The following is a 19,321-nucleotide window of genomic DNA, read 5'->3' as shown; positions in this document are numbered from 1 at the left end:
AAACTAAGCCTATATGATGACATCAATCCTGTCCATTTTTGCATTATGTCTGCAGTACCATAATAAATAATACTTTTAAGTCTATTTGTATGCCCATTATAAGACTTTATAAATTATTTCTAAACATAAATGAAACATTGACAAAATATTGATTAGGCCTACACTTTGCCAAATAGGTATTGTTTCTTGGCCTTATAGTTGCTTCCGTGACATTCATGGGCACAATTCCAGTTCTTATGATGACAAACAAAGTTGTAGGGCTTTCTTAACTGGAACACATCCGTGCACTGTATAATATTTTCCCCACATTTAGAATTATAGTAAACTAATCGTAAACTATGGCATTACACTTGTGTATCTATGCAATTATGTGATTTAAAAAATCTGAGATGTATCAAAAGTTTATTTTAGCCACCCTTTGCCTATAATACGCAGATATGTTCTTTTGGCACTTTATTAAGCCATGAGCAAAATTTCAACTGGATACTGCGCAGCAGATTACTTTAAACCTTAACCTATTTTAAAATGCACAGCTTGCTAAAGTGATTCAGACAGCTAGGGCATACCTGAGGGACACTAAGTATCTAAACTAAATAAGCTCTGTATGGGGAACCTCCAGGATTCCAAGACAGGACAAGCAACATCTAATGTTAGAGTTAGAGAGACAGTTACTGTATTTTTTTATTTACATAATAATTCCTATAACAACAAAAGGATATTGTTAAAAAGCAACACAGATGGATGCATCACAGGTCGTGTGAATAAGTGAATGTAAAGTGAGCAGAGCTGATCCATGAAAAAAATCTGTTTTGACTCTTTTGACTCTTTTGACTCTTTGAATAATTCAAGTATTTCCCAAATCGACTGAGAATGACTAGATGTGTGCATAATTAAGACAAATATAAAAGAACAAACATTTTTGTTGTTGCAATAATAATGGTAATAGGGTAAAAAGAATAACATTTGGAGTTTTAAATTAAAGTTGCCTCAGTGCTAATTATAAAATACATGTTAATTCAGCATACCTGGAACTGTCTTCCCAGTAAGGACCAACTTGCTTGGATGGTTGCTGGACTTCTGCTTCTGTATACAGGGGTGGTGCAGGGCTTGTACCTGACGTTGTCTTTTCAACTCTTCCTCACGTTCCTGAGCCGCTCGAATCTCCTCTTCAATCATGGACAGGGTTCTTTGTTTACGTGAACGCAGTTTGAACGGCCCTGAGGTCACTTCCACTTCCTGTGCTCGAGTAACAGCTGCAGTGCTCCTGAGCTCCGCTGCCTCAGAGTATTTACTGAAATAACTGAAATCTTGTTTTTCATTTGGTGGTGGAGAGGGACTGGGAGGCTTGTAAGTGTTCACTGGGATAACTGGGACGGTTTGAACAACTGTAATTTGAGGAGTAATGGTTTTCCCTTCCAGGGTGGATGGCACTTTAGGAGGTGGCGGGACAGTAGATTTCTCCTCTAAATGTTGTGGTTGAAATGGAACACTTTCCACTGTCGCTGGGATGGGAGACGACTGCTGTGTGGCTTCATGCGGCTCCCACTTGTCATTTTGTTGGGTAATAGCTTGCTGGATAGCATTCTGGACAAGAATACCGGCATGATATTCTAGCTCATCCTCTGTCAAACCATCTTCCTGATGAATTCCAATATGTTCATCTGGATATTTGATTGCACTTTCATGTTTCCCATTGATTGGGGTGGTAACAATCGGAGTTGAGGGAAAAGAATATTCCCCTAGAGAGTTTTCCAAATAGGCACTCATGGTTTCATTTGATGCACCACTATCACTTATGTTGTCCATGCTGAAGTCATTAGACAGTGTCTCAAGTACAGTGGTGTCCTGAGATCTTAGGGATAGGTCATCTAATCCTGAGTCAATTTCTTCTGCATGGTAGGAGCTGTTGAAAGAGTGTTGACACAGATCTGAATCTTCATCCTTTACAAAAGTCATAACTGCTCGGGCACAAGTAAAATCATCTTCCTGTAATTCATAGTGAGCCAATTTATCCTTGGGTGGTATGACGGATTCTCCAGATAAGCAATAAATAGTTTCTGCTTTGACTGCAGTAACTTGACTTTCATCATATGATGTGATACCCTCTGGACTGGCAACCATGACAGAACCGGAAAGCCTCTCTATATGCGTAACGTCAGGAGTCTTGAAGAAAGGCTTGGCAGAGTAAAGCTGAGGTGCAACATTTCTCTTCGAGGTTGTAGGCTGCTTGGCATGATCCATCTGCAGAAACTGCTTGCGTGCTGCAGAAAAGTCGATCTCTTCCATGACAACATCCTCCTTATTTTCTATTTCAGGTTGGATAAAGGTGGTTGTTTGTTTGAGTGCCTCTTCCGTCACAAGGTTGGTTTCTGGTCTTCTCTGCTTCCTCTCCTCATATCTTCGAAGGGACTCAAGCTGGTCTGGCTCTAACTCCTCCTCCAGTGTCTTTTCCTGAGGGGGGTTCCACCATTTTGCAGCAATTCCTGGATTTTTCTTAACTGCCTGACCTCGGATGAGTTCCAGCCTTTCTTTCTCTAGCTCTGCAATTTCCTCTGAGGGTCTGACCTTCTTTATCCTAACTTCTTTCACTGTTGGAGTGTCAAATAGTTTTGATGGTTTCTTTTCTTCATGGAATGGTCGGAGCTCAAAACGTGCCTCTTTTTTGCCTGGGGTCCTAGGTGACTCATGTGACCTTGCACAGTTGTTTTCCAACATTGTTGCATAGCCATTGGGTTTGGTGTTGAAGTTATCATCAACATAAGTGGTCTGATTTTTCCCTTCTAAAATAATTTCATGATTTTGTATGGTTGATGTGTCGAAAGTATGAACAGATGATCCACTTCCTTCAACTCTAATCGCCTGAATCTCGGGGGTACGTGTCCCGTTCGAATTCATGTCAGCTCCCGATTCACAACAGTTGGCTTCAAGGACCTCATCTAGGTAGAGGATTTCTTGGGCAACTTCGCTGTCCAGTCTCACTCTATTCTGGTTCACGTAGCTTTGCTGGGTCTCACCTTGAGCATCAAACTCCATGCTGCTCTCAGCAGATATCACACTAACAGAATCAAAAAAACTCACAGTCTTCGGACTTCTTACTGTTTTCAGCTCACTGTCATCCTCTGAGAGTACTGGGGACTTCTAGAAAAAAACAGAGTTTACATTAGTTCACATCTTCTAGATGATAAACATTGCATTCACCTTGTCGTTCTCTCCATTACCACAACCTGTGGTACATTAGAGACCAAACCAGGATCTTAAAGAAATATTGCATGTGACAATCATGCATACAGTAATAGATACTTTTTTGGACAATGATTTGAGGTTGGACACAATGGACTTGTTAAACTCTGACCTCTGCTATCTGATACTAAGAGTTAATAATTTAAGGCCCATTGTCAAGTCTACTCACCAATAAAATTAAACAAAAAAGCATAGGGTTATCATCTAAATATTACGGTCATACACTAGTGAAGAATTATGATATTATAAATCTATAAATTCATATCACAATATGAAAGTATGCCATGCTAAAAAGTTAAATGCTTATCACATTTACCAGGAAAGAATCATAGTTTAAATTTCAGTCTTTTCATTTTCATTAGTTTGCTTTAATGAAAACCTATATAAAAAGTTATGCTCAACACAACTAAATATAAGAGACGAAACACTTAATTCACGTACAGTATTAACAGCAGATTCCTTAGAAGAATTAACAAAATAAATGTCTTACATTATTCAGTGAAAAGTTTGAAGAGCATGATGTCTAGAGCATTCTTTACTCTTATTCGAGGACGCCTCCATGCCATGGATCTTGCATTGATATGGCAGTGGTCTATTAACCATTTAGGAAATGCTCACACACATATCACAAAGTAAACTTTACAAAGCAAAACTTTTCTCTTAATATTTAAAGAAAATAAAAGCACACTGTCTCAGTTGTGGATGCTGAAACAAAATAAGACCTAAAACTAAAGTAACTGAAGTGATTGAGGTAATTCTTCAGGCTGTCCTCCACGTTTGCAGAAATAATCTACATTAAGATGTCACTCAGTAGGGGTTTATTAGTTTGGAGCCAAATGTTGGTTTGTAGTTTCTTAAAAAAAATGTTTTTGTTTGATCTTGATCTCATTTTTACTTTTTTATTTTTTTAAATAATTAGTTAACAGCATTGTACACCAAATGAGGAATACAGCGACAGTATGCATTATGTTAATGGTCATTTAACTTTGTTAATTATTACAAATAGTTCTTTACAATAAACTAAATATTAAGTTTGGCAAGAATTTTTGCTTAAAAAAGTGATGAACTGAATCAGCTTGTTATGATGCACTATTGTCTGGTTAGCAGAAGCTATTAGTAACTTAGCTTTTATGTTCCAGATGTGAGAGTGCATGCCTGAGCAATTGTTTGTTGTTGTTTGTCAGTTCGAGTTCCTGAATGGTCCAGTCAGAAAGCTGTAAAAAATAACGGCAAGAGCAATATAACTTGCCATAAATGGAAAAGCATAATAAAAGTAGCTACTCTGAGTGGAGCACATAGATGTTATTTTTACTGATTATCCTTAAAGAGGAATTGTTTTTATTTTCAACACACACATGTATTTCAGGTGCCCATGACCATAGAAATTAAACTATTGAATCTAATAAAACTATTTCATAAGAATGTAAATAATGTAAAACCTTTGAAACATTGTAACTCATTGTAGAATGTAAAAAATCTGGATGACATGCTTGAAAAATAAAATGAAAAAAGTGGGGGTTGGAAATAATCAAATGGTATATCCAAATACTGTAACTGGACCCAACTGAAATCCTCAATGGTCAACAGATAGACACCCAACATCAGAGGTATTAATAAAAGTTATTGCTTATGCTCAAACTTGTGCATTTTCAAACTTTGCGAAAAAAGTTCCATAATGTTTAAAAAACATTATCAAAATCAAATCAAACCATGGTAATAATATTTCAATTTTATTTCTTGTTTGTACTGGTATGAGTAGCAGGCTGTGTCACATGGTGTCTTAAATGTGGCATTTGTTTAATAAGATCCCTTTCTTCAGTCTCACAGACCACCCTTCCCCTCAGGGTGTATTTATACGTTTTCAGTCTAAACTGTCATCAAATATTGACATTAGGAAATTATGTGAGTTTCCCTTTAAAAAACTCATTAAAACCAGACAAGGCCAGATTTGTATACCAATGGAGGTATGCAAAAAGCCCATCAGCATCACCGAATGTTTATCACATTAATTTGAACCCAACAAAACATGTACCAGACCAGAATGAAGACCTTTAAAATGGTTGATCCACCCGTATGCCCTGTATGTAAAAAGCAGCGAAGATCTATAGAACGAGTAAATATACAATTAATAGTGGATGGGGATTGATGTTCAGTACACAACCATGGATTGGACACATGATTTTCACATCTTAAGCAAATGTTGTCTTATTTTCTGGGCCAAACAGTATCTGCATGACTAAATGTGTCTTTTTTATTGTTCTGTTATAGAAATTTAAGGAAACACTCAAGGCAAACGCATGCCTCTGGTATGTTTCGTGAACTATGAAAAGCATTAGCAATGACACATTTCTCTGGGCCTTCCTTTTTGTTCTCTTTCACAGTATTGGCTGTACATTGAATCTGTATTCCCTCAGCCTCTCAGTGGTCAGGTCTGAGGAACATCAGTATGTTCTCAGAAGAGCAGACAGACACACACACACTTTTTGCGGATGATCTGTATCCCCTCTAACATTCCCGGCATAGCTCAGCTGTCCTCCAGGCACCGGCCGCCCAATACAAGTGATGAAGGATACACAGCCCAGTGCCTCAAGTTATTAAACAGTGTGTATGAATTGTGAATATAACCCTAAAAAAGGCAAGATAGAGGGTCTTATTGGCATGATATTAACTAAACCTTGGTGTCTCTATTTATGTGACGCTCCATGTGTTGCTTTCAGAGCATCTGGAAGTGGTTAGCTGCACAGATGCAATTAACACAAGCCATTTTGCAACATTTGGGCATTACTTTCTCTTTAAATAGTCATTGAACATTTAAAAATGAAGGAATGTCCTTGAGTTAGATTTATAGGTGGCGATAGCTTTACTTTAAATGATTGACAAAGTAAATCAGATTAACTTTTCCACTAACATCAAACAACACTTTTCATCATTATTTTAAACAGTAACTATTTCTAACTAAACAAAACTAAATTCTTTAATTTAGTGAAAGAACGACAATAATGTATATATCAAAATTAAGTTTTGTGGCCACTGTAAGAAAATGCCTATATATTCAATTGTTACACAAGATGTCTTTTTTTAAGCTCGTTATTTAAACAGTACACTGAGACCCATCACATCACACCACACCACACCACAGTGATGAAATACTACTGAAACAAGATTACCTCTAAAACAGTAAGACAAAACATTACAACACTCTCAAAAGCAGTAAAGAAAAATCATAAGATATCAATGATGGTTCAGTTGTTTGTCCAAGACAAAAATGAGAGCAAATGGAGACTAGATCTGCAGTGACTAAAATTGTGATGTAACATAAATATTTTTTCATCATTTTTTTAAAAGAATTTTAGAAAATACATCACAAACAGTGACTTCTTAGGTTTGAGAAATAAACAAGAGCTAAGTACACTTCTACTGACTGATACTTTAAATAAAGCAATACTGTTTAGGCCTCATTAGAAACAGTAATTCAAATAGTGAGTTTCCTACCTTTTCATAGTTTTCCAAATTTGTGAATTAGACTGGTCACAAAAAGTAGAGATCCCTCATATTAGTAAGAGAACTCAAATATATCACAAAGTTTAAAGACCGTCTTGAGTGTCCTGTTCTCACCTATAAATCTGTAATGTAAGAAACAGTCTTGCTCCAACACCTTCAACCCCCTCAAATTATAAACCCAGCGAAACCCTGCCCAGGACACCACAATGCAGTTTTTTCCTGGCCACTTCGTTTCATTTCCCCCTCTCTTCATTGTGTATGTGTTTGATAGAACACCATGCCTTACTCACCCCATAATACTGGCCGCACCATTTCCGTCTGTTCTCCTACAATGCCTCTCACTCTTCTCTCAGTCCCCCAGAGTCAAAAGTCTTGCTCTGTCTAGCTATTGGCTATGATGTCATGGGCAAGGGGGGCTATGGTTTAAAAGAGGAGTGGGTGTGTTCTACGTCCATGGTCACACAAAGACCCTCTGTCAGAGCCGGCCCCCTGGCCGCCCCTTCCCTTCCCACTCACGCTTCAAACTTTTCAATATGGGCGGCAGACACCCTACAAGGAAAGGCGCAGTACGTCCTTTGGGTGGAACCCCTGAGTCAAAACCCAGAATAAATACCTTGCTTTTTATCTGCATGTTCTATGATTTCACACACAATGAATCCCTTTGAATCGAGGTGGGGGTATGATCAAAATCTTACATTTTGTGTCTTCATTTTCTTTACTCTTAACTATAATTACTCTTAACAATAAATATGTTGTTGATTTTCCTTGAAATTTAACCAAAATTAATTTATACAGATATTGTTAAATAATAGAGTTTTTTGATGGCCAGTACTGAATGGCAGTAAATACATCTGAGTAAATGTGTGTTACATCCGTGCAAAAACAAGATTCTTTTTTTTACCCATGGCTTTAAAACACAAGAATGAAAAGTGCATCATAATATTATAAAAACGGATAGTTCCAAATTATAAATTTTGACTGGATGAGACACAGTTAAAGGAGTTGTCAAATAGCCGTACTTGTGATGGCATATATTCAACAAGTTGCAATAGCACAGTTTTTGGAAGCTTTGCAGAGGTTGAACTCATAACTTGATGTTTCTTTATTTTTTTTACGTTAAAAAAATCCATTCTGAGTGTGAATAAATAAGTGACTTTCTATTGACTTTCTCAGCAACTAGTCTGTTAGGTTCTTTAGGAAGTCACTAAAGCTATGTAATGTCTCTATGTCTTATCAGTCCTTGAAATTTACATTGTGGAACTGTGAGAATTTATGAATAGAAGATTAAATAGACGTCTACTTATTGTTTTCCTTAAAATCTCTTTAAAAAGTTGACACGGTATGTCCCTGACTAAATCATAGTGAAAGGACATTGTAGTAAGCCGAGGGTGAATTATGTCCTTGTGCAATGGAGTGCCTTTTAAATGAGAAGACAATAAAATACAGATAAGAGCAAATGAGATCCAGGAAAGAGAAATGCCTCACAGTCATACAAGGTTTTTTAAGATACTGTATGTTCTTTGTGCTAATAATAAAACCACATACTTGTTTCTATTCAGAGATAAACAAAGCCTGCAGTATAACCTTCATGTCAATATAATTTCAGGACTGACCAAAACTGTTTATGTCTTTACTTGTTTCTGGAACATCAGATACAACAGTAAAGAACCTAACTATGTATAATATATGCACATGAAAACATGGTATGTGGTTTGTAAATTCTGCCCTGGAATTATAAGGTATCTGTAAGGAATGACTAGAATGTGAGTGTGTTTTGTTGGAGGATGTTGATGCCAGTAGGCAAGGGCGTGTCATCTTTGTTTCGTAATCTGTCTGTCGATGTGGATCAAGAATAATCAAAATGTTAATGCTATGTGCAGTGTTAAAGAAGCAATAATCTTTTGCTAAAATACAGTTTATGTACTATTCTTAATTTAATCTCTAAGCAATTTTTTTTAACAAGTAGTTATTTTGATTATTATTCATTTAAAATTATTTAGGAAATATTATATTAAAATCATATTGTATTTGTCTTGCAAAAAAAACTTCACATAGACAGAAAATGTTTAGTCAAGTTGGCACAAACTGCCTAAAAATGCCTAATAACTTTGCAGAAAATTATAAAAAAACATTGTCTTAACAGTAACAGTGATTCAGTAAACATTGTATTTTAGAAAAAAGTAATATAACAAATTTAACTGACCTCAAAATTGCTACTTTTTATAGAACATCTTAAAGACTTGAAGATCTATGTTTCTCAATGGTTAAAAATGGAAATGAGCACAAAAAAGACAGCTGACAATGGCTGCCACACAGAGAACAAAAATATGTTTTTTGAAGAAAAATTGGTAGCCTGTGGAAATTTTCCCAAAATAATCTATATTCCCAAAGTACAGTCGAAAACTAAATCTCTAATTTCTTCTAACAGAGATTGATTGGTTTTATTTTAAAAATGAAATCCAATTTTGAAGCGTATAGAGAAAGTTCAACGGGGTAGTTCACTCAAAAATGAAAATTCTGTCATCATTCACTCACCCTATTGACATTTCAAACCTGTATGACTTTCTATCTTCTGCAGAACACAAAAGACGCTATTTTGAAGAATGCTGGTAAATGAAGAACAGCGGTACCCTTAGCATTGGTTTGGTGTCCTTATAATAGAAGTGAATGGGTACTGCCGTTTTTCGGCAACCAACAGTCTTCAAAATATCGTCTTTTGTGTTTTCCAGGAGATAGAAAGTCATACTGGTTTGAAATGGCAAGTGGTGAGAAAATGATGACACAACGTTTGGTATTTTTGGGTCAACTATCCCTTTAAACTGCTGTTTCCATGCACAAAGCGAATTTCATGAAATCTTCTTCAAAAATATACTGAATTGCAACTTTGTGGTAATCGCATCATTCAGGACAGGTTAACAGGTAACAAAGGATTTTTGCGGTTAGAGTTGGACACACTTGCAGATTCTGTAGGAATAAACCAACTTAAGTTTCATTGCCTTTAGTTATGTATATGCAAGTTTTTTAAACTAACATTTCACAAAAAAAAAAACTAATATTTTACTAAAAATTACAATTCTGTGTTGAATTTACTTGCCTGTGGAACAATTACTGTTTTTCTGCAATAAGGAAGCAAAGAATCAAAAAGTAATATAAAAGTCTGAGTGCATTTTCTTTCAAATGTTCCAAACCATTTAATAGCTTTGGATGGGAAAAACTTACTTTTGATATGACCATTGATCGTATTTATTTAGTAATTTTCCCACTCACTAAACTCTTAATTTGTTTACAAACCCGTAGAATGGTTCTTTGAATCAGGTAGTTCATAAATGTATATTATGTGTATTATAAAAAATTTGTTAGCCTTAAAGACATAAATAAACTGATGTGCTCCTACGCGCTGCCAAAATTCCTATTCAGAAGATACAAGCGTTAAATCAAGGCTCTATGGAAGAGATCGGACATCAACGCCTTGATGAGTAAAGGAGAAGACAAATGCCAATGTCACTTGCCAATGTAAATAACAAAACTTCAAATGACTCATCACTGATCTTCCTATTCTTTTCAGATTTTTAAACTACTGTGGCTATCACGCTGTTAAATTCAGATTTGCCAGGCTGACTGTGCCATAAACAAAACAAGGCGTTTCACTGGGATTTTTAAAATACAGATGCTTCCCGATACTATAGAAGAACCTTTTTGTCTAAATGATTCCATAAAGAACATTTATCATCCAAAGAACCTCTCTGTTTCATAAAAGCTTTTTTGTGGTGAAAAAAGGTTCTTCAGATTATAAAAATGTAAGAAAGAGAAGATTCTTGACTGAATGGTTCTTTAATGGTCTTGCTGTGAAGAACCTCTGAAGCACCTTTATTTTTGAGAGACCAGGATATTGTGCTTAACAACACCTTGTCACCAGCCATGCCTAAAATATGACCTGTAATCTGTGGCCCAGATTAGACAGTTACAAGAGGTCAATCTGGAGATTGTCAGTGCAATGGCCCAAGAGTTAACTGGGAAACATCAACACCCTAAACTAGTGTTGTTGCCACCAAGTAAGTGAAGCTCATTGTTTTTTTAAACTAGCTGTCACTAGCTTTAGCATGTAACGTAAAGGTAAAAGAAGAACTAGAGCATTTGTGTTCTGAAATAAACCTGGTTTAAGGGTCATTAATAATGGCACCAGTCTTGTTGTGTGAAAGCTGAATTGGTTTAAATGATAATGTCCGTTACTCAAGGGATGTCAAGTGCACTGGTCCTTACAGACTTGCAACGTCACGAAAAAGGTCAAAGGAGAACAACCAATTAATGAATTCTACAGCTTGTGTTTATTTGAATGGACATCTCTTAAACGGCTACAAATGACATTTCAATAACATCATACATCAGTAAAATGTAACACCATTGTATCAAGTTAAGCAGAAACTTGATTTATTTTTCAAGTTTAGCAGAAAAACCTTTTTTGCAGCGAATACCTTTACTGTATGTGATCAGAGCGGTTGAAATCAAAAATTATTTTGTGAAATTTCTGCACTGATCAGTGGCCAGTCCTGACTGGCTACAAGAGATGGACCTTTTTCACAAGCCTGTGATGTCGCGTTCAACAGTCAACAGCATCGTAAATCCTCCAAAGTTTCCTTTTTTTAATGTATGAACGTTCATAACAAAAAATATATATTTGTGGTAGTCTCCCATTCACCGCTATAGAAGTTTACCCAACTATGACGATTTCTGGTGCTGAGAAACCCGGAAACGTGAAAAAGTTCAATTTCACGGTGAAACATTATTACAACAGCAAATTTTAAAGGAATTGTTCCCCTTAAAATCCTGTAATAATTTAGTAACCTCATGACATCGTACCTAGACTATGACTTAATGTCATCAATAGTGCTGTAGTACTCGAGGACGGACTCGGACTCGGACTCGGACTATGGTCTCGGTCTTGGACTCGTTGGTATTTGCACTCGGACTTGGTCATTGGTCTCGACAAATGTACTAGTCGGTCTTGTCCGACTCCAGCATGTTTTATTTTCGTCTTCAAAACAAAACATTGTTAAATCAATATTCTTGTGATCCGAAAACAAATGATCCGAAAACTGTTGCGGACTCTCGACTAAAGAACGAGAGCCGCGCGTGCTCATAAGTTCTCTCTTCACACAGCAATGCGATAAGAAGGAAACTTTTTGCTACAAAACTTTCCCCGAAACCTGTGGGACAAAGGGTAAGTTAATGCCATATTTCAGAGTTAGCATTGCAGATTGAGTATTTTTATAAGGTTCCAAATAGGGCTTAAAGATAAGATTGATCATATTTTTATTGTCATTGCGATAGGAACATGTTATATAAGGATGGGCGCCGAAACTTGCTTTTAAAAGAGCCGTGGAGCCTTTGCTCTATCTGGCGGCTCCTCTATCGAAGTTCGAATATGCACGGGAAGGCGCGCAAACGCAGGCATGCACACAAAAAGGTGTTTATTGCTGCACAGCCTTGCTTATTTTTTACATTTCCATTCGTCCACATGCAAACATACCCGTAACCCTAACCCGGTCACTTAAACCAAACTTTTTTGAAAATTTCGGCCACGGTGAAGAGTTTTTGTGAATAACAGTGGGATGTGCGCCGCTATCTCCTTTGTTTTGACCTCCGATTCCAGGCTTCTGATTGGCCAACACGGCTTTATGGTTAGGGTTGTATCGCCACCTGCTGGTTTGGCATGCTCTTGACAGCGCTTCATAACATGTTTTTGCGTTTCATGTGGATGCGTTTTTATCATATAGGAAAATCTCTGCTTATAAAATTACCCGTGTACAGGTTGGCTAGGCCTAAACAAAACTGTGGCTCCAAAACTAATATGATATAACATCTATTTAAAGCTTTTTTATCTTATGTAAGTACACAGTAGGTACACCTAGAATGAAGTGGAACCAACCCTTGTATGATAGCAGTGTGATCCTCAAACCCTTAGTTAACCTGCTTTCTGAGCCTAGTGGGAGCAGAAAAATATACTACATCTGCTCTTAAACTGGCAACAAGGTTGCAGTCAGTGCTGCAATGTGGTAAACCCTGTTTTCAGCTATTTTAAAATGGTTGTTTAGAAAATGAACAACTGGTCTGCATTTTTAACAAAAAATTATTGAACATCTACAGTACACATTATTCTGATCAATAACATGTAGAGATTGGTTATTACAATTGTTTCAACATTTAAAAAACAGGTTGTCAACACCACTACAGAATACTAACAGTAGAAATTATAAAATCATTATCAAAACTAGATGAGGGAAACTCTGAATAAAGATATCTTACCCTTGGGGTCTTTTCCAAAGTGAGGCAGAGAACTTCCCAAGGTGCTGTGTATTTCAACATGGTCAAAGCTTCCTCGATTTTCAATACTAATCAATAAAATGGCAATTACTGCTACAGCGTTCCATCATGAGATGTTTACAGCTCTTCAAATTATGGCTCAAGACCTCCTCTATTTTCATTTAGGGAAAAAAACAAAGCCAGCGCACAGGGAGTAACATTCCACACGACTGCAGATCTAAGACGTGCACATTCAAGCAACGTCATCCTACAGGGCTTAGGATCTGAACACAAGCTTAGCATCAGAAGCAATTATATAGATCTCATTTGCTTACATGCATTTGCCTGTGAAGTTTTTTTTTAAGTGCTCCTAATAACTCTCAAAGTGAAAGAAATTACGATTACAAGATCAAGAAGTAAGCTCGCAAAGTGCTCTTAATGCTGGATTGTATGAAAATAAATGCAGAAACCCCCAAAGTCATTAACATTATTTCAGCTGAAATGTAAATGTCCCCTCTAGCATTGCATCACTGAACAATGTAAGATCTACTGACAAGGACAAAATTGAATTTATTAAAAGTTATGTTGTTGAAAGTTTGGTAATGCAGCTTGCAGAGATTTTCAGGTTAACTATATAGGGTGGTAGCAGAAATACAGATGACAGTTTAATCTGCACACATGTACCAGTTTACAATTACACACTTATTTTTGACTTTAATGACTTATACTGTCCTCACTAACCAAGTTCAAGACATAGTCACCCTTCATCCCACCTTCCCTGTGCTACAGATATTTATAGAAGTTCTGAGAGTGACAATTGGAAAATAATTTTTAAAATATATGAAATTTTTTACAGTTTTTGTTTGTCCTCAATATACCCATATATCGTAACAATTAATAATTAATATCAATTAATGATAAGCTCAAAATTTATTTGAGCTTAATATACAGTACACTAATACTTTGATTCTACATGAAAAGAAATATGACCAAAATAATTATCAGCACAAATTTTTTACAAAAACAATAAAAAAGCTGTGCGAAACAACAATTTGTTATACTGTGTTGTTTAAAAAAACGTCCTGAGATCTGGACCTCAGCCTTTTTAGTCTACTTGTCCTTGCCAGTTGTAACCCAGAAACATATAGCAAATTTCTAGCTTCTTCCCAGACTATAAATGCAGACCATCCTTTCCAATTACAGTACTTGATTAAAACTACAGGCATCTCTCTCATAGCTTTCTATGTTAACCTATCCTCTAACCTATATGAAGGTATAGGTCTTCTGTCCCTTAACTCAAATATGACACATTGACTAAAAGTGTTGACTAAAGTTTCTCTACCAGCACCATGCGATAACAAAACATTACATGACCACAAATTTAAATCTGAGGAAATATAATATCAATCATACTTTTTATCTGGTGCAAATAAAAGTTTTAGATTTTCTGTCCACCGGTGGGACTAGAATTCGCAGAAAAATACTCACTTTTCAAGTGCAATATAGAAAATGTTTGAACTCTTTTAAACGGACAACAAACTTCAACAAAAGGAAGCAGCTGATTTGTTGTTGCTTTCAGCACAATGTAGGAGGTCAAGCCAGACAGGAAAAACCTCAAACCATTTCAAGGACAAAGGCTGAAAAACCCAAACAAGTGCCAAAAGAAAGAAAATGGATTTTAAGCCTAAAAAAGCAAAATGAAGGCTTTCTGTAGAATTTTTGTCAGTATCATACAAGTAGAAAAGCGAATCAGCCCATAGGGCATTGATAAAACCACAGAAATAGCACGTGTCCTTCTAAAGTGCAAATATTTGATGCATACTGTATGTCTCCAGGCTACTGACCATCATTCAATAATCCCCTTTGCTCTATTAATGTGCTATGTACATAACACAAATATTTTATATGTTTTATAAATAACAATAGCTCCTTATAAATTTCAAATACTAAATAATGTTTACTAGAACTCAAAACCAGGATCGCGTGTACCCCTTACAAAGTTGTCAAACCCACAAATCCATCCAAGATGGTGGATAAAGCAACATAATTGGTCTCTACAAACAGACACATAATTCAAATGTTCTTTTAGATGAGCATTTAAAGTAAAAATATATTACCTACCAAAAAAGCTGAAAATATCATCCAAAAAGAAACCATGACAACAGTTTTTCTTGTGGGTCTGTTGATTTAAAGGGGATACGCACTAATGGAGCAGTCACTAAGCCTCTACACTGGGAGCAGTCATGGCAACATGGGTCTCGCTCTCCCTTGCTCTTTTTATAAACAGGGAGCTCAACAAAAGGCTCAATGCTGGGGAGATATGAAAAGAAAGACTATGTGTGTGAGATTCTAAAGATGCAAGCCGGCCTAGAATGAAAGTATCCACTCATGAATATTACACACACGTCCATGCAACTTGTTGGGGCTGTAACTTGATTTAATGTGTAACTTTGCAGTTTTGCAGCGTTAAAGAGTGTAGTTTTAGGAATAAATAGCCCACACTGTCAAATATTTTGTGCTTCACAGGAACAGAACCACAACAGCACATGGGAACAACATTAGCTATGAGTAAATTAGGAAAGGGTTTTTGTTTTTGTTAAGTTATTTATTTAAGCACTCAGTACAAACAGAGACACTAGGATGACGCTTTTCAGAGAAACAGGAGGACTACCAAATTAGGAGGAAGATTCCTCATTAGTGCACATTCAGGACTTTTGGTTTCTGGCTGCTCTCAGCATGGGACCCTCCTAGCCCCAAAAAAACATGTTTAATTGGCCTGTTAAACAATAACATTTAGATGGTTTTGGGGAATTGTTTATTGTTATATTTCAATTTTGTTTGGTTTGTCTCTGCAGATTTTACTGTTTACAAGCAGGCACTGAAAATTAATGGTGTGCCTTTGATGTGAGCTAATGAAAATGGTAATTTGTTTCCCACAATGCACAGCACCTCTTCCTCTTTCATTCATCATATACTGCATGTCTGTTGCCATGGTTTTGATCTATGCTGCTTCATAATAGCGGATGGTGAGTTTCACTTTGATCTAGACAGCAGGTGTGAATGAAAGCAAACGTCTTGTGAAAAACACAGTAATTATGCATCATGATTCTATCAGACCACAAATTGGGCTTTTTTCACTCATGCAGTACATCAGCATTGAACACTGGCCTAAAATAAACTCTATTACAACCCATTTTAAGCCACCTGCTGCCTTATTACATGCTTACATAGTCTGCTGCCTTCTAAGTGAAATATATAATCTTTACAGTTCCAATAAATTCCAATACAGTAAGTGAACAAACTGGAATATTCCACACAGTGGAGTGCACAGACCTCTGCAGGGGCAGAAAGACCAAAAAAGGGCACTTAAAAATAAACCACTATTACTGTAATGTATAAAATATATATTTTTACAGTGTCAAAACCAGTGCAATAATGATTTATTAAAAATACACTCAAACAAAAATAAGCAGATAAAAAATACTAAATAATTTAAAATAAATATTGTTCACTTTTATTTTACTCATAGCTAAATCGTGAATTTTTTAAAAGGTCAAATTAACTCTCACCATGTACAGAGTGTGAGTTAATTTGAACTTTTTTAACACTGGCGATTTTGCTGTGCTGAACAAAACAAAGCAGAATAAATCAAATGGGTAATCATGTTGAATTTGTGTTAAATTTCGTTTAAGTACTGGTATGTGATGAATTCTATTGGTGGGATGTTATCTGCCAGATTAATTCACTACAATAAGGAATTTTGTAATGGTTTCAAGGAAAAAGGTATAGTTCATAGTGATGTTATAGGGAAAACCATAAACATTTCTGTAATGGTTTCCATCGGATTTCTATATTTTTTAGCAGTGATAATAGACTGTTCATGTTAACACAAATATAGTTGAGTGCACATATACATTTTGACTCAAGGGTCAGAGACTTGAGCCTCTTGGCCCCTCACCTGTGAACAGCACTATTCTACATATGAAGTAGCCCTGCATGGCACACAAAAAGCGATCCTAATGTGAGAGTGAATGAAAGAACTGGCTCTCCAATGACTCCAAAATAGTTTTTAATGTTGCTAGGCTTCAGACAGAGAACACATAAATTAAATGAAATATTCTTTAACCTCCGCAGAACACAAAAGATGGTTACAACAGAAGTGAATGGCAGATGCTCTTCTGTTACCAATATTTTTCAAAATTCTTCTTTTGTGTTCTGCAGAAGTATAAGGTTATACGAGTTTGATATGACAAGAGGGTGAGTAAATTATGATAGAATTTTCATTTTGAAGGTGAACTACTTTAACTTTAACTCAACTGTAAATGTGAAGCTGTAAAATCAGCAGTATTTACTACTTGACCTTTATCAAAGTTGCAAATGAACTAATTTGCATCTAAAGGTGTTCTATTAAGCCTTAAAAGTAGTGGGTTCAAGCTGACATTATAATCCAGTCTCACGGTAGTTCGTGGCATATACATGAAATAAGGATTCTATTTATTCGTGTTTATGGACACGAATATCCCAATTTTTTTGTCTCAGTGTCAGTGAGCACAACCTTTTTTTTAATGTCACTCAGCACAACTTTCTTTTCATGTCACTCAGCACGACTTTCAATACACAGACTACGTGTGCATTTACATTTATATATTTATAATCCCATGTCAAAAGAAGTCGTACATATTTGTGAATTTGGTTTACAAACACCTTACTTCAACCCAAACCCTAAAGTCACAGCCACAAAGGCTAATTTAGCTAAAATTGCAAAACAAAGATAAAACCCTAACCCACGACACTGGTTAGAATAAGTATTTCAGTGGAACTTGAGTGTGAAGCGGCAGTCACAATGGTTTTTACTTCCGGTTTTTGACACATTTCCGAGTGAAATGGAATTTTTAATGAGAAACATAGTGGGCTTGTCTTTCGTCTTCCTCTGCGGTTTGATTGGATGCATAAAAACAGCCGTTGCATTTTTAATTGGAACTGGCAGCAGACTGAGAGTTGAAGGGGAGGAGTGAACTGATGTTTCCGCAATAGCAGTCTCACATACGTCATTTAAAATGGAAAGTCAGTGCATTTTCAGATTTTAGCTAAAAATTATGAGGCATATGAATTTTAAAAAGAATGTCCCACATTGATGAACTATTAACAGTAAATGCTGCAATATTTCATGAAAGAATAGGAATTGTAATGTTTAATTTCACTGGCACTTTAATCGTTTTTAGGCTCCCAAGTACTTTTTAGAGCCACAGTAGGCCAATCCCTGTAAATAATAGATGTGTCCATGATATGTATAGTGTATAGATGATATGTATAGTACAAGCAATCTTCTTTATTCTTAAATGGTGGAAAGGACAAAGTAATGCTTATATCAACCATTTAGTTGACTATTTCTACAGCTTTAAGCATATCCCTTACCTGCATGTCATTAAATGTTCTGTAACGTGGCTTTAGACATGACCTGGTTAAAACAGACATATGGATTAATCCTATTTGCGTGACTGCCATTCTGGCCTATTGACTTCTGAACACAGCTCCTGACCGCGACCCACTTTCATTCACTTTAAATGCTCACTGACAGCATCACAAACTCAGTTAGCTGCTGTTTGTCCCTAGGGCTGCCTTCAACAATGGAACCATATTGATCATACTCTTAACCATTCTCTCAAGTAGTTGTGTATATCCAATGTGTAAAATACAGTGTCTCTGGTCCTTGTGAGGCAAGCTGTGAGTGTAATATGCAAAAGGAAGTTAATCACCGCTTCCAACAATCCTATTTCCAGCTCATGATCACCTGCTTTATTTAGATATTGTGAATAAGCTATTTCCATTGCCACTCAATTCTGACTTTGCTTTTGGGAGCGATATATAAGATAAAGAAACACTACAATTTTTTTATGCTTTTATGAATGTTCAACAAAATATCTAAATAATTGTAATAAAGCATTTTCAGTGAATAAAAAATTGTATTCTAATTCTTATTCAAAAAATGTTCTATACACAAAGTCATCAAATTACTTAAAAGGGGTATGAGTTTGAAGGTTTAATGAGATTTATTTTAAAGGTCTGTACTTTATATCACTGATCTTTTTGGTTTCCTTCCCATAATTGTTCCCTTGCATGTCTTGACTTGACTTGAGTTTAGTCTTTATATTTTAACGTTTTCTGTAAATAAACTGTGCACTTGGGTTCTACATGCTTGCCTTCAGTTGATCATTTCTGACCTGCTTTTAAGTTTTGATGCTTTTAAGGTGTTTTTTAATTGCCCCATTGACCAAAAAAT

General features: G+C 36.1%; 1 protein-coding gene across 6 annotated transcripts in view; it reads right to left on the bottom strand.

Moving 5' to 3' along the window:
- Positions 1–19,321, bottom strand: part of LOC130411914 (A-kinase anchor protein 2) — a 72,610-nt gene that overhangs the window by 8,142 nt on the left and 45,147 nt on the right. For 5 of the 6 annotated variants that reach the window (XM_056736919.1, XM_056736918.1, XM_056736921.1 and 2 more), the window contains one exon: positions 1,026–3,138. In XM_056736919.1, the coding sequence (XP_056592897.1) occupies positions 1,026–3,138 (2,113 nt within the window). Of the gene's footprint in view, positions 1–1,025; positions 3,139–15,162; positions 15,280–19,321 lie in introns of those variants that run through there. The other variant, XM_056736924.1, reaches the window with a different exon arrangement.

Source organism: Triplophysa dalaica, chromosome 22, assembly GCF_015846415.1.
Source record: "Triplophysa dalaica isolate WHDGS20190420 chromosome 22, ASM1584641v1, whole genome shotgun sequence".
NCBI classification, from domain to species: Eukaryota; Metazoa; Chordata; class Actinopteri; order Cypriniformes; family Nemacheilidae; genus Triplophysa; species Triplophysa dalaica.
The sequence above is the reverse complement of the archived record's forward strand: the minus strand, read 5'-3'. Positions and strand labels throughout refer to the sequence as shown.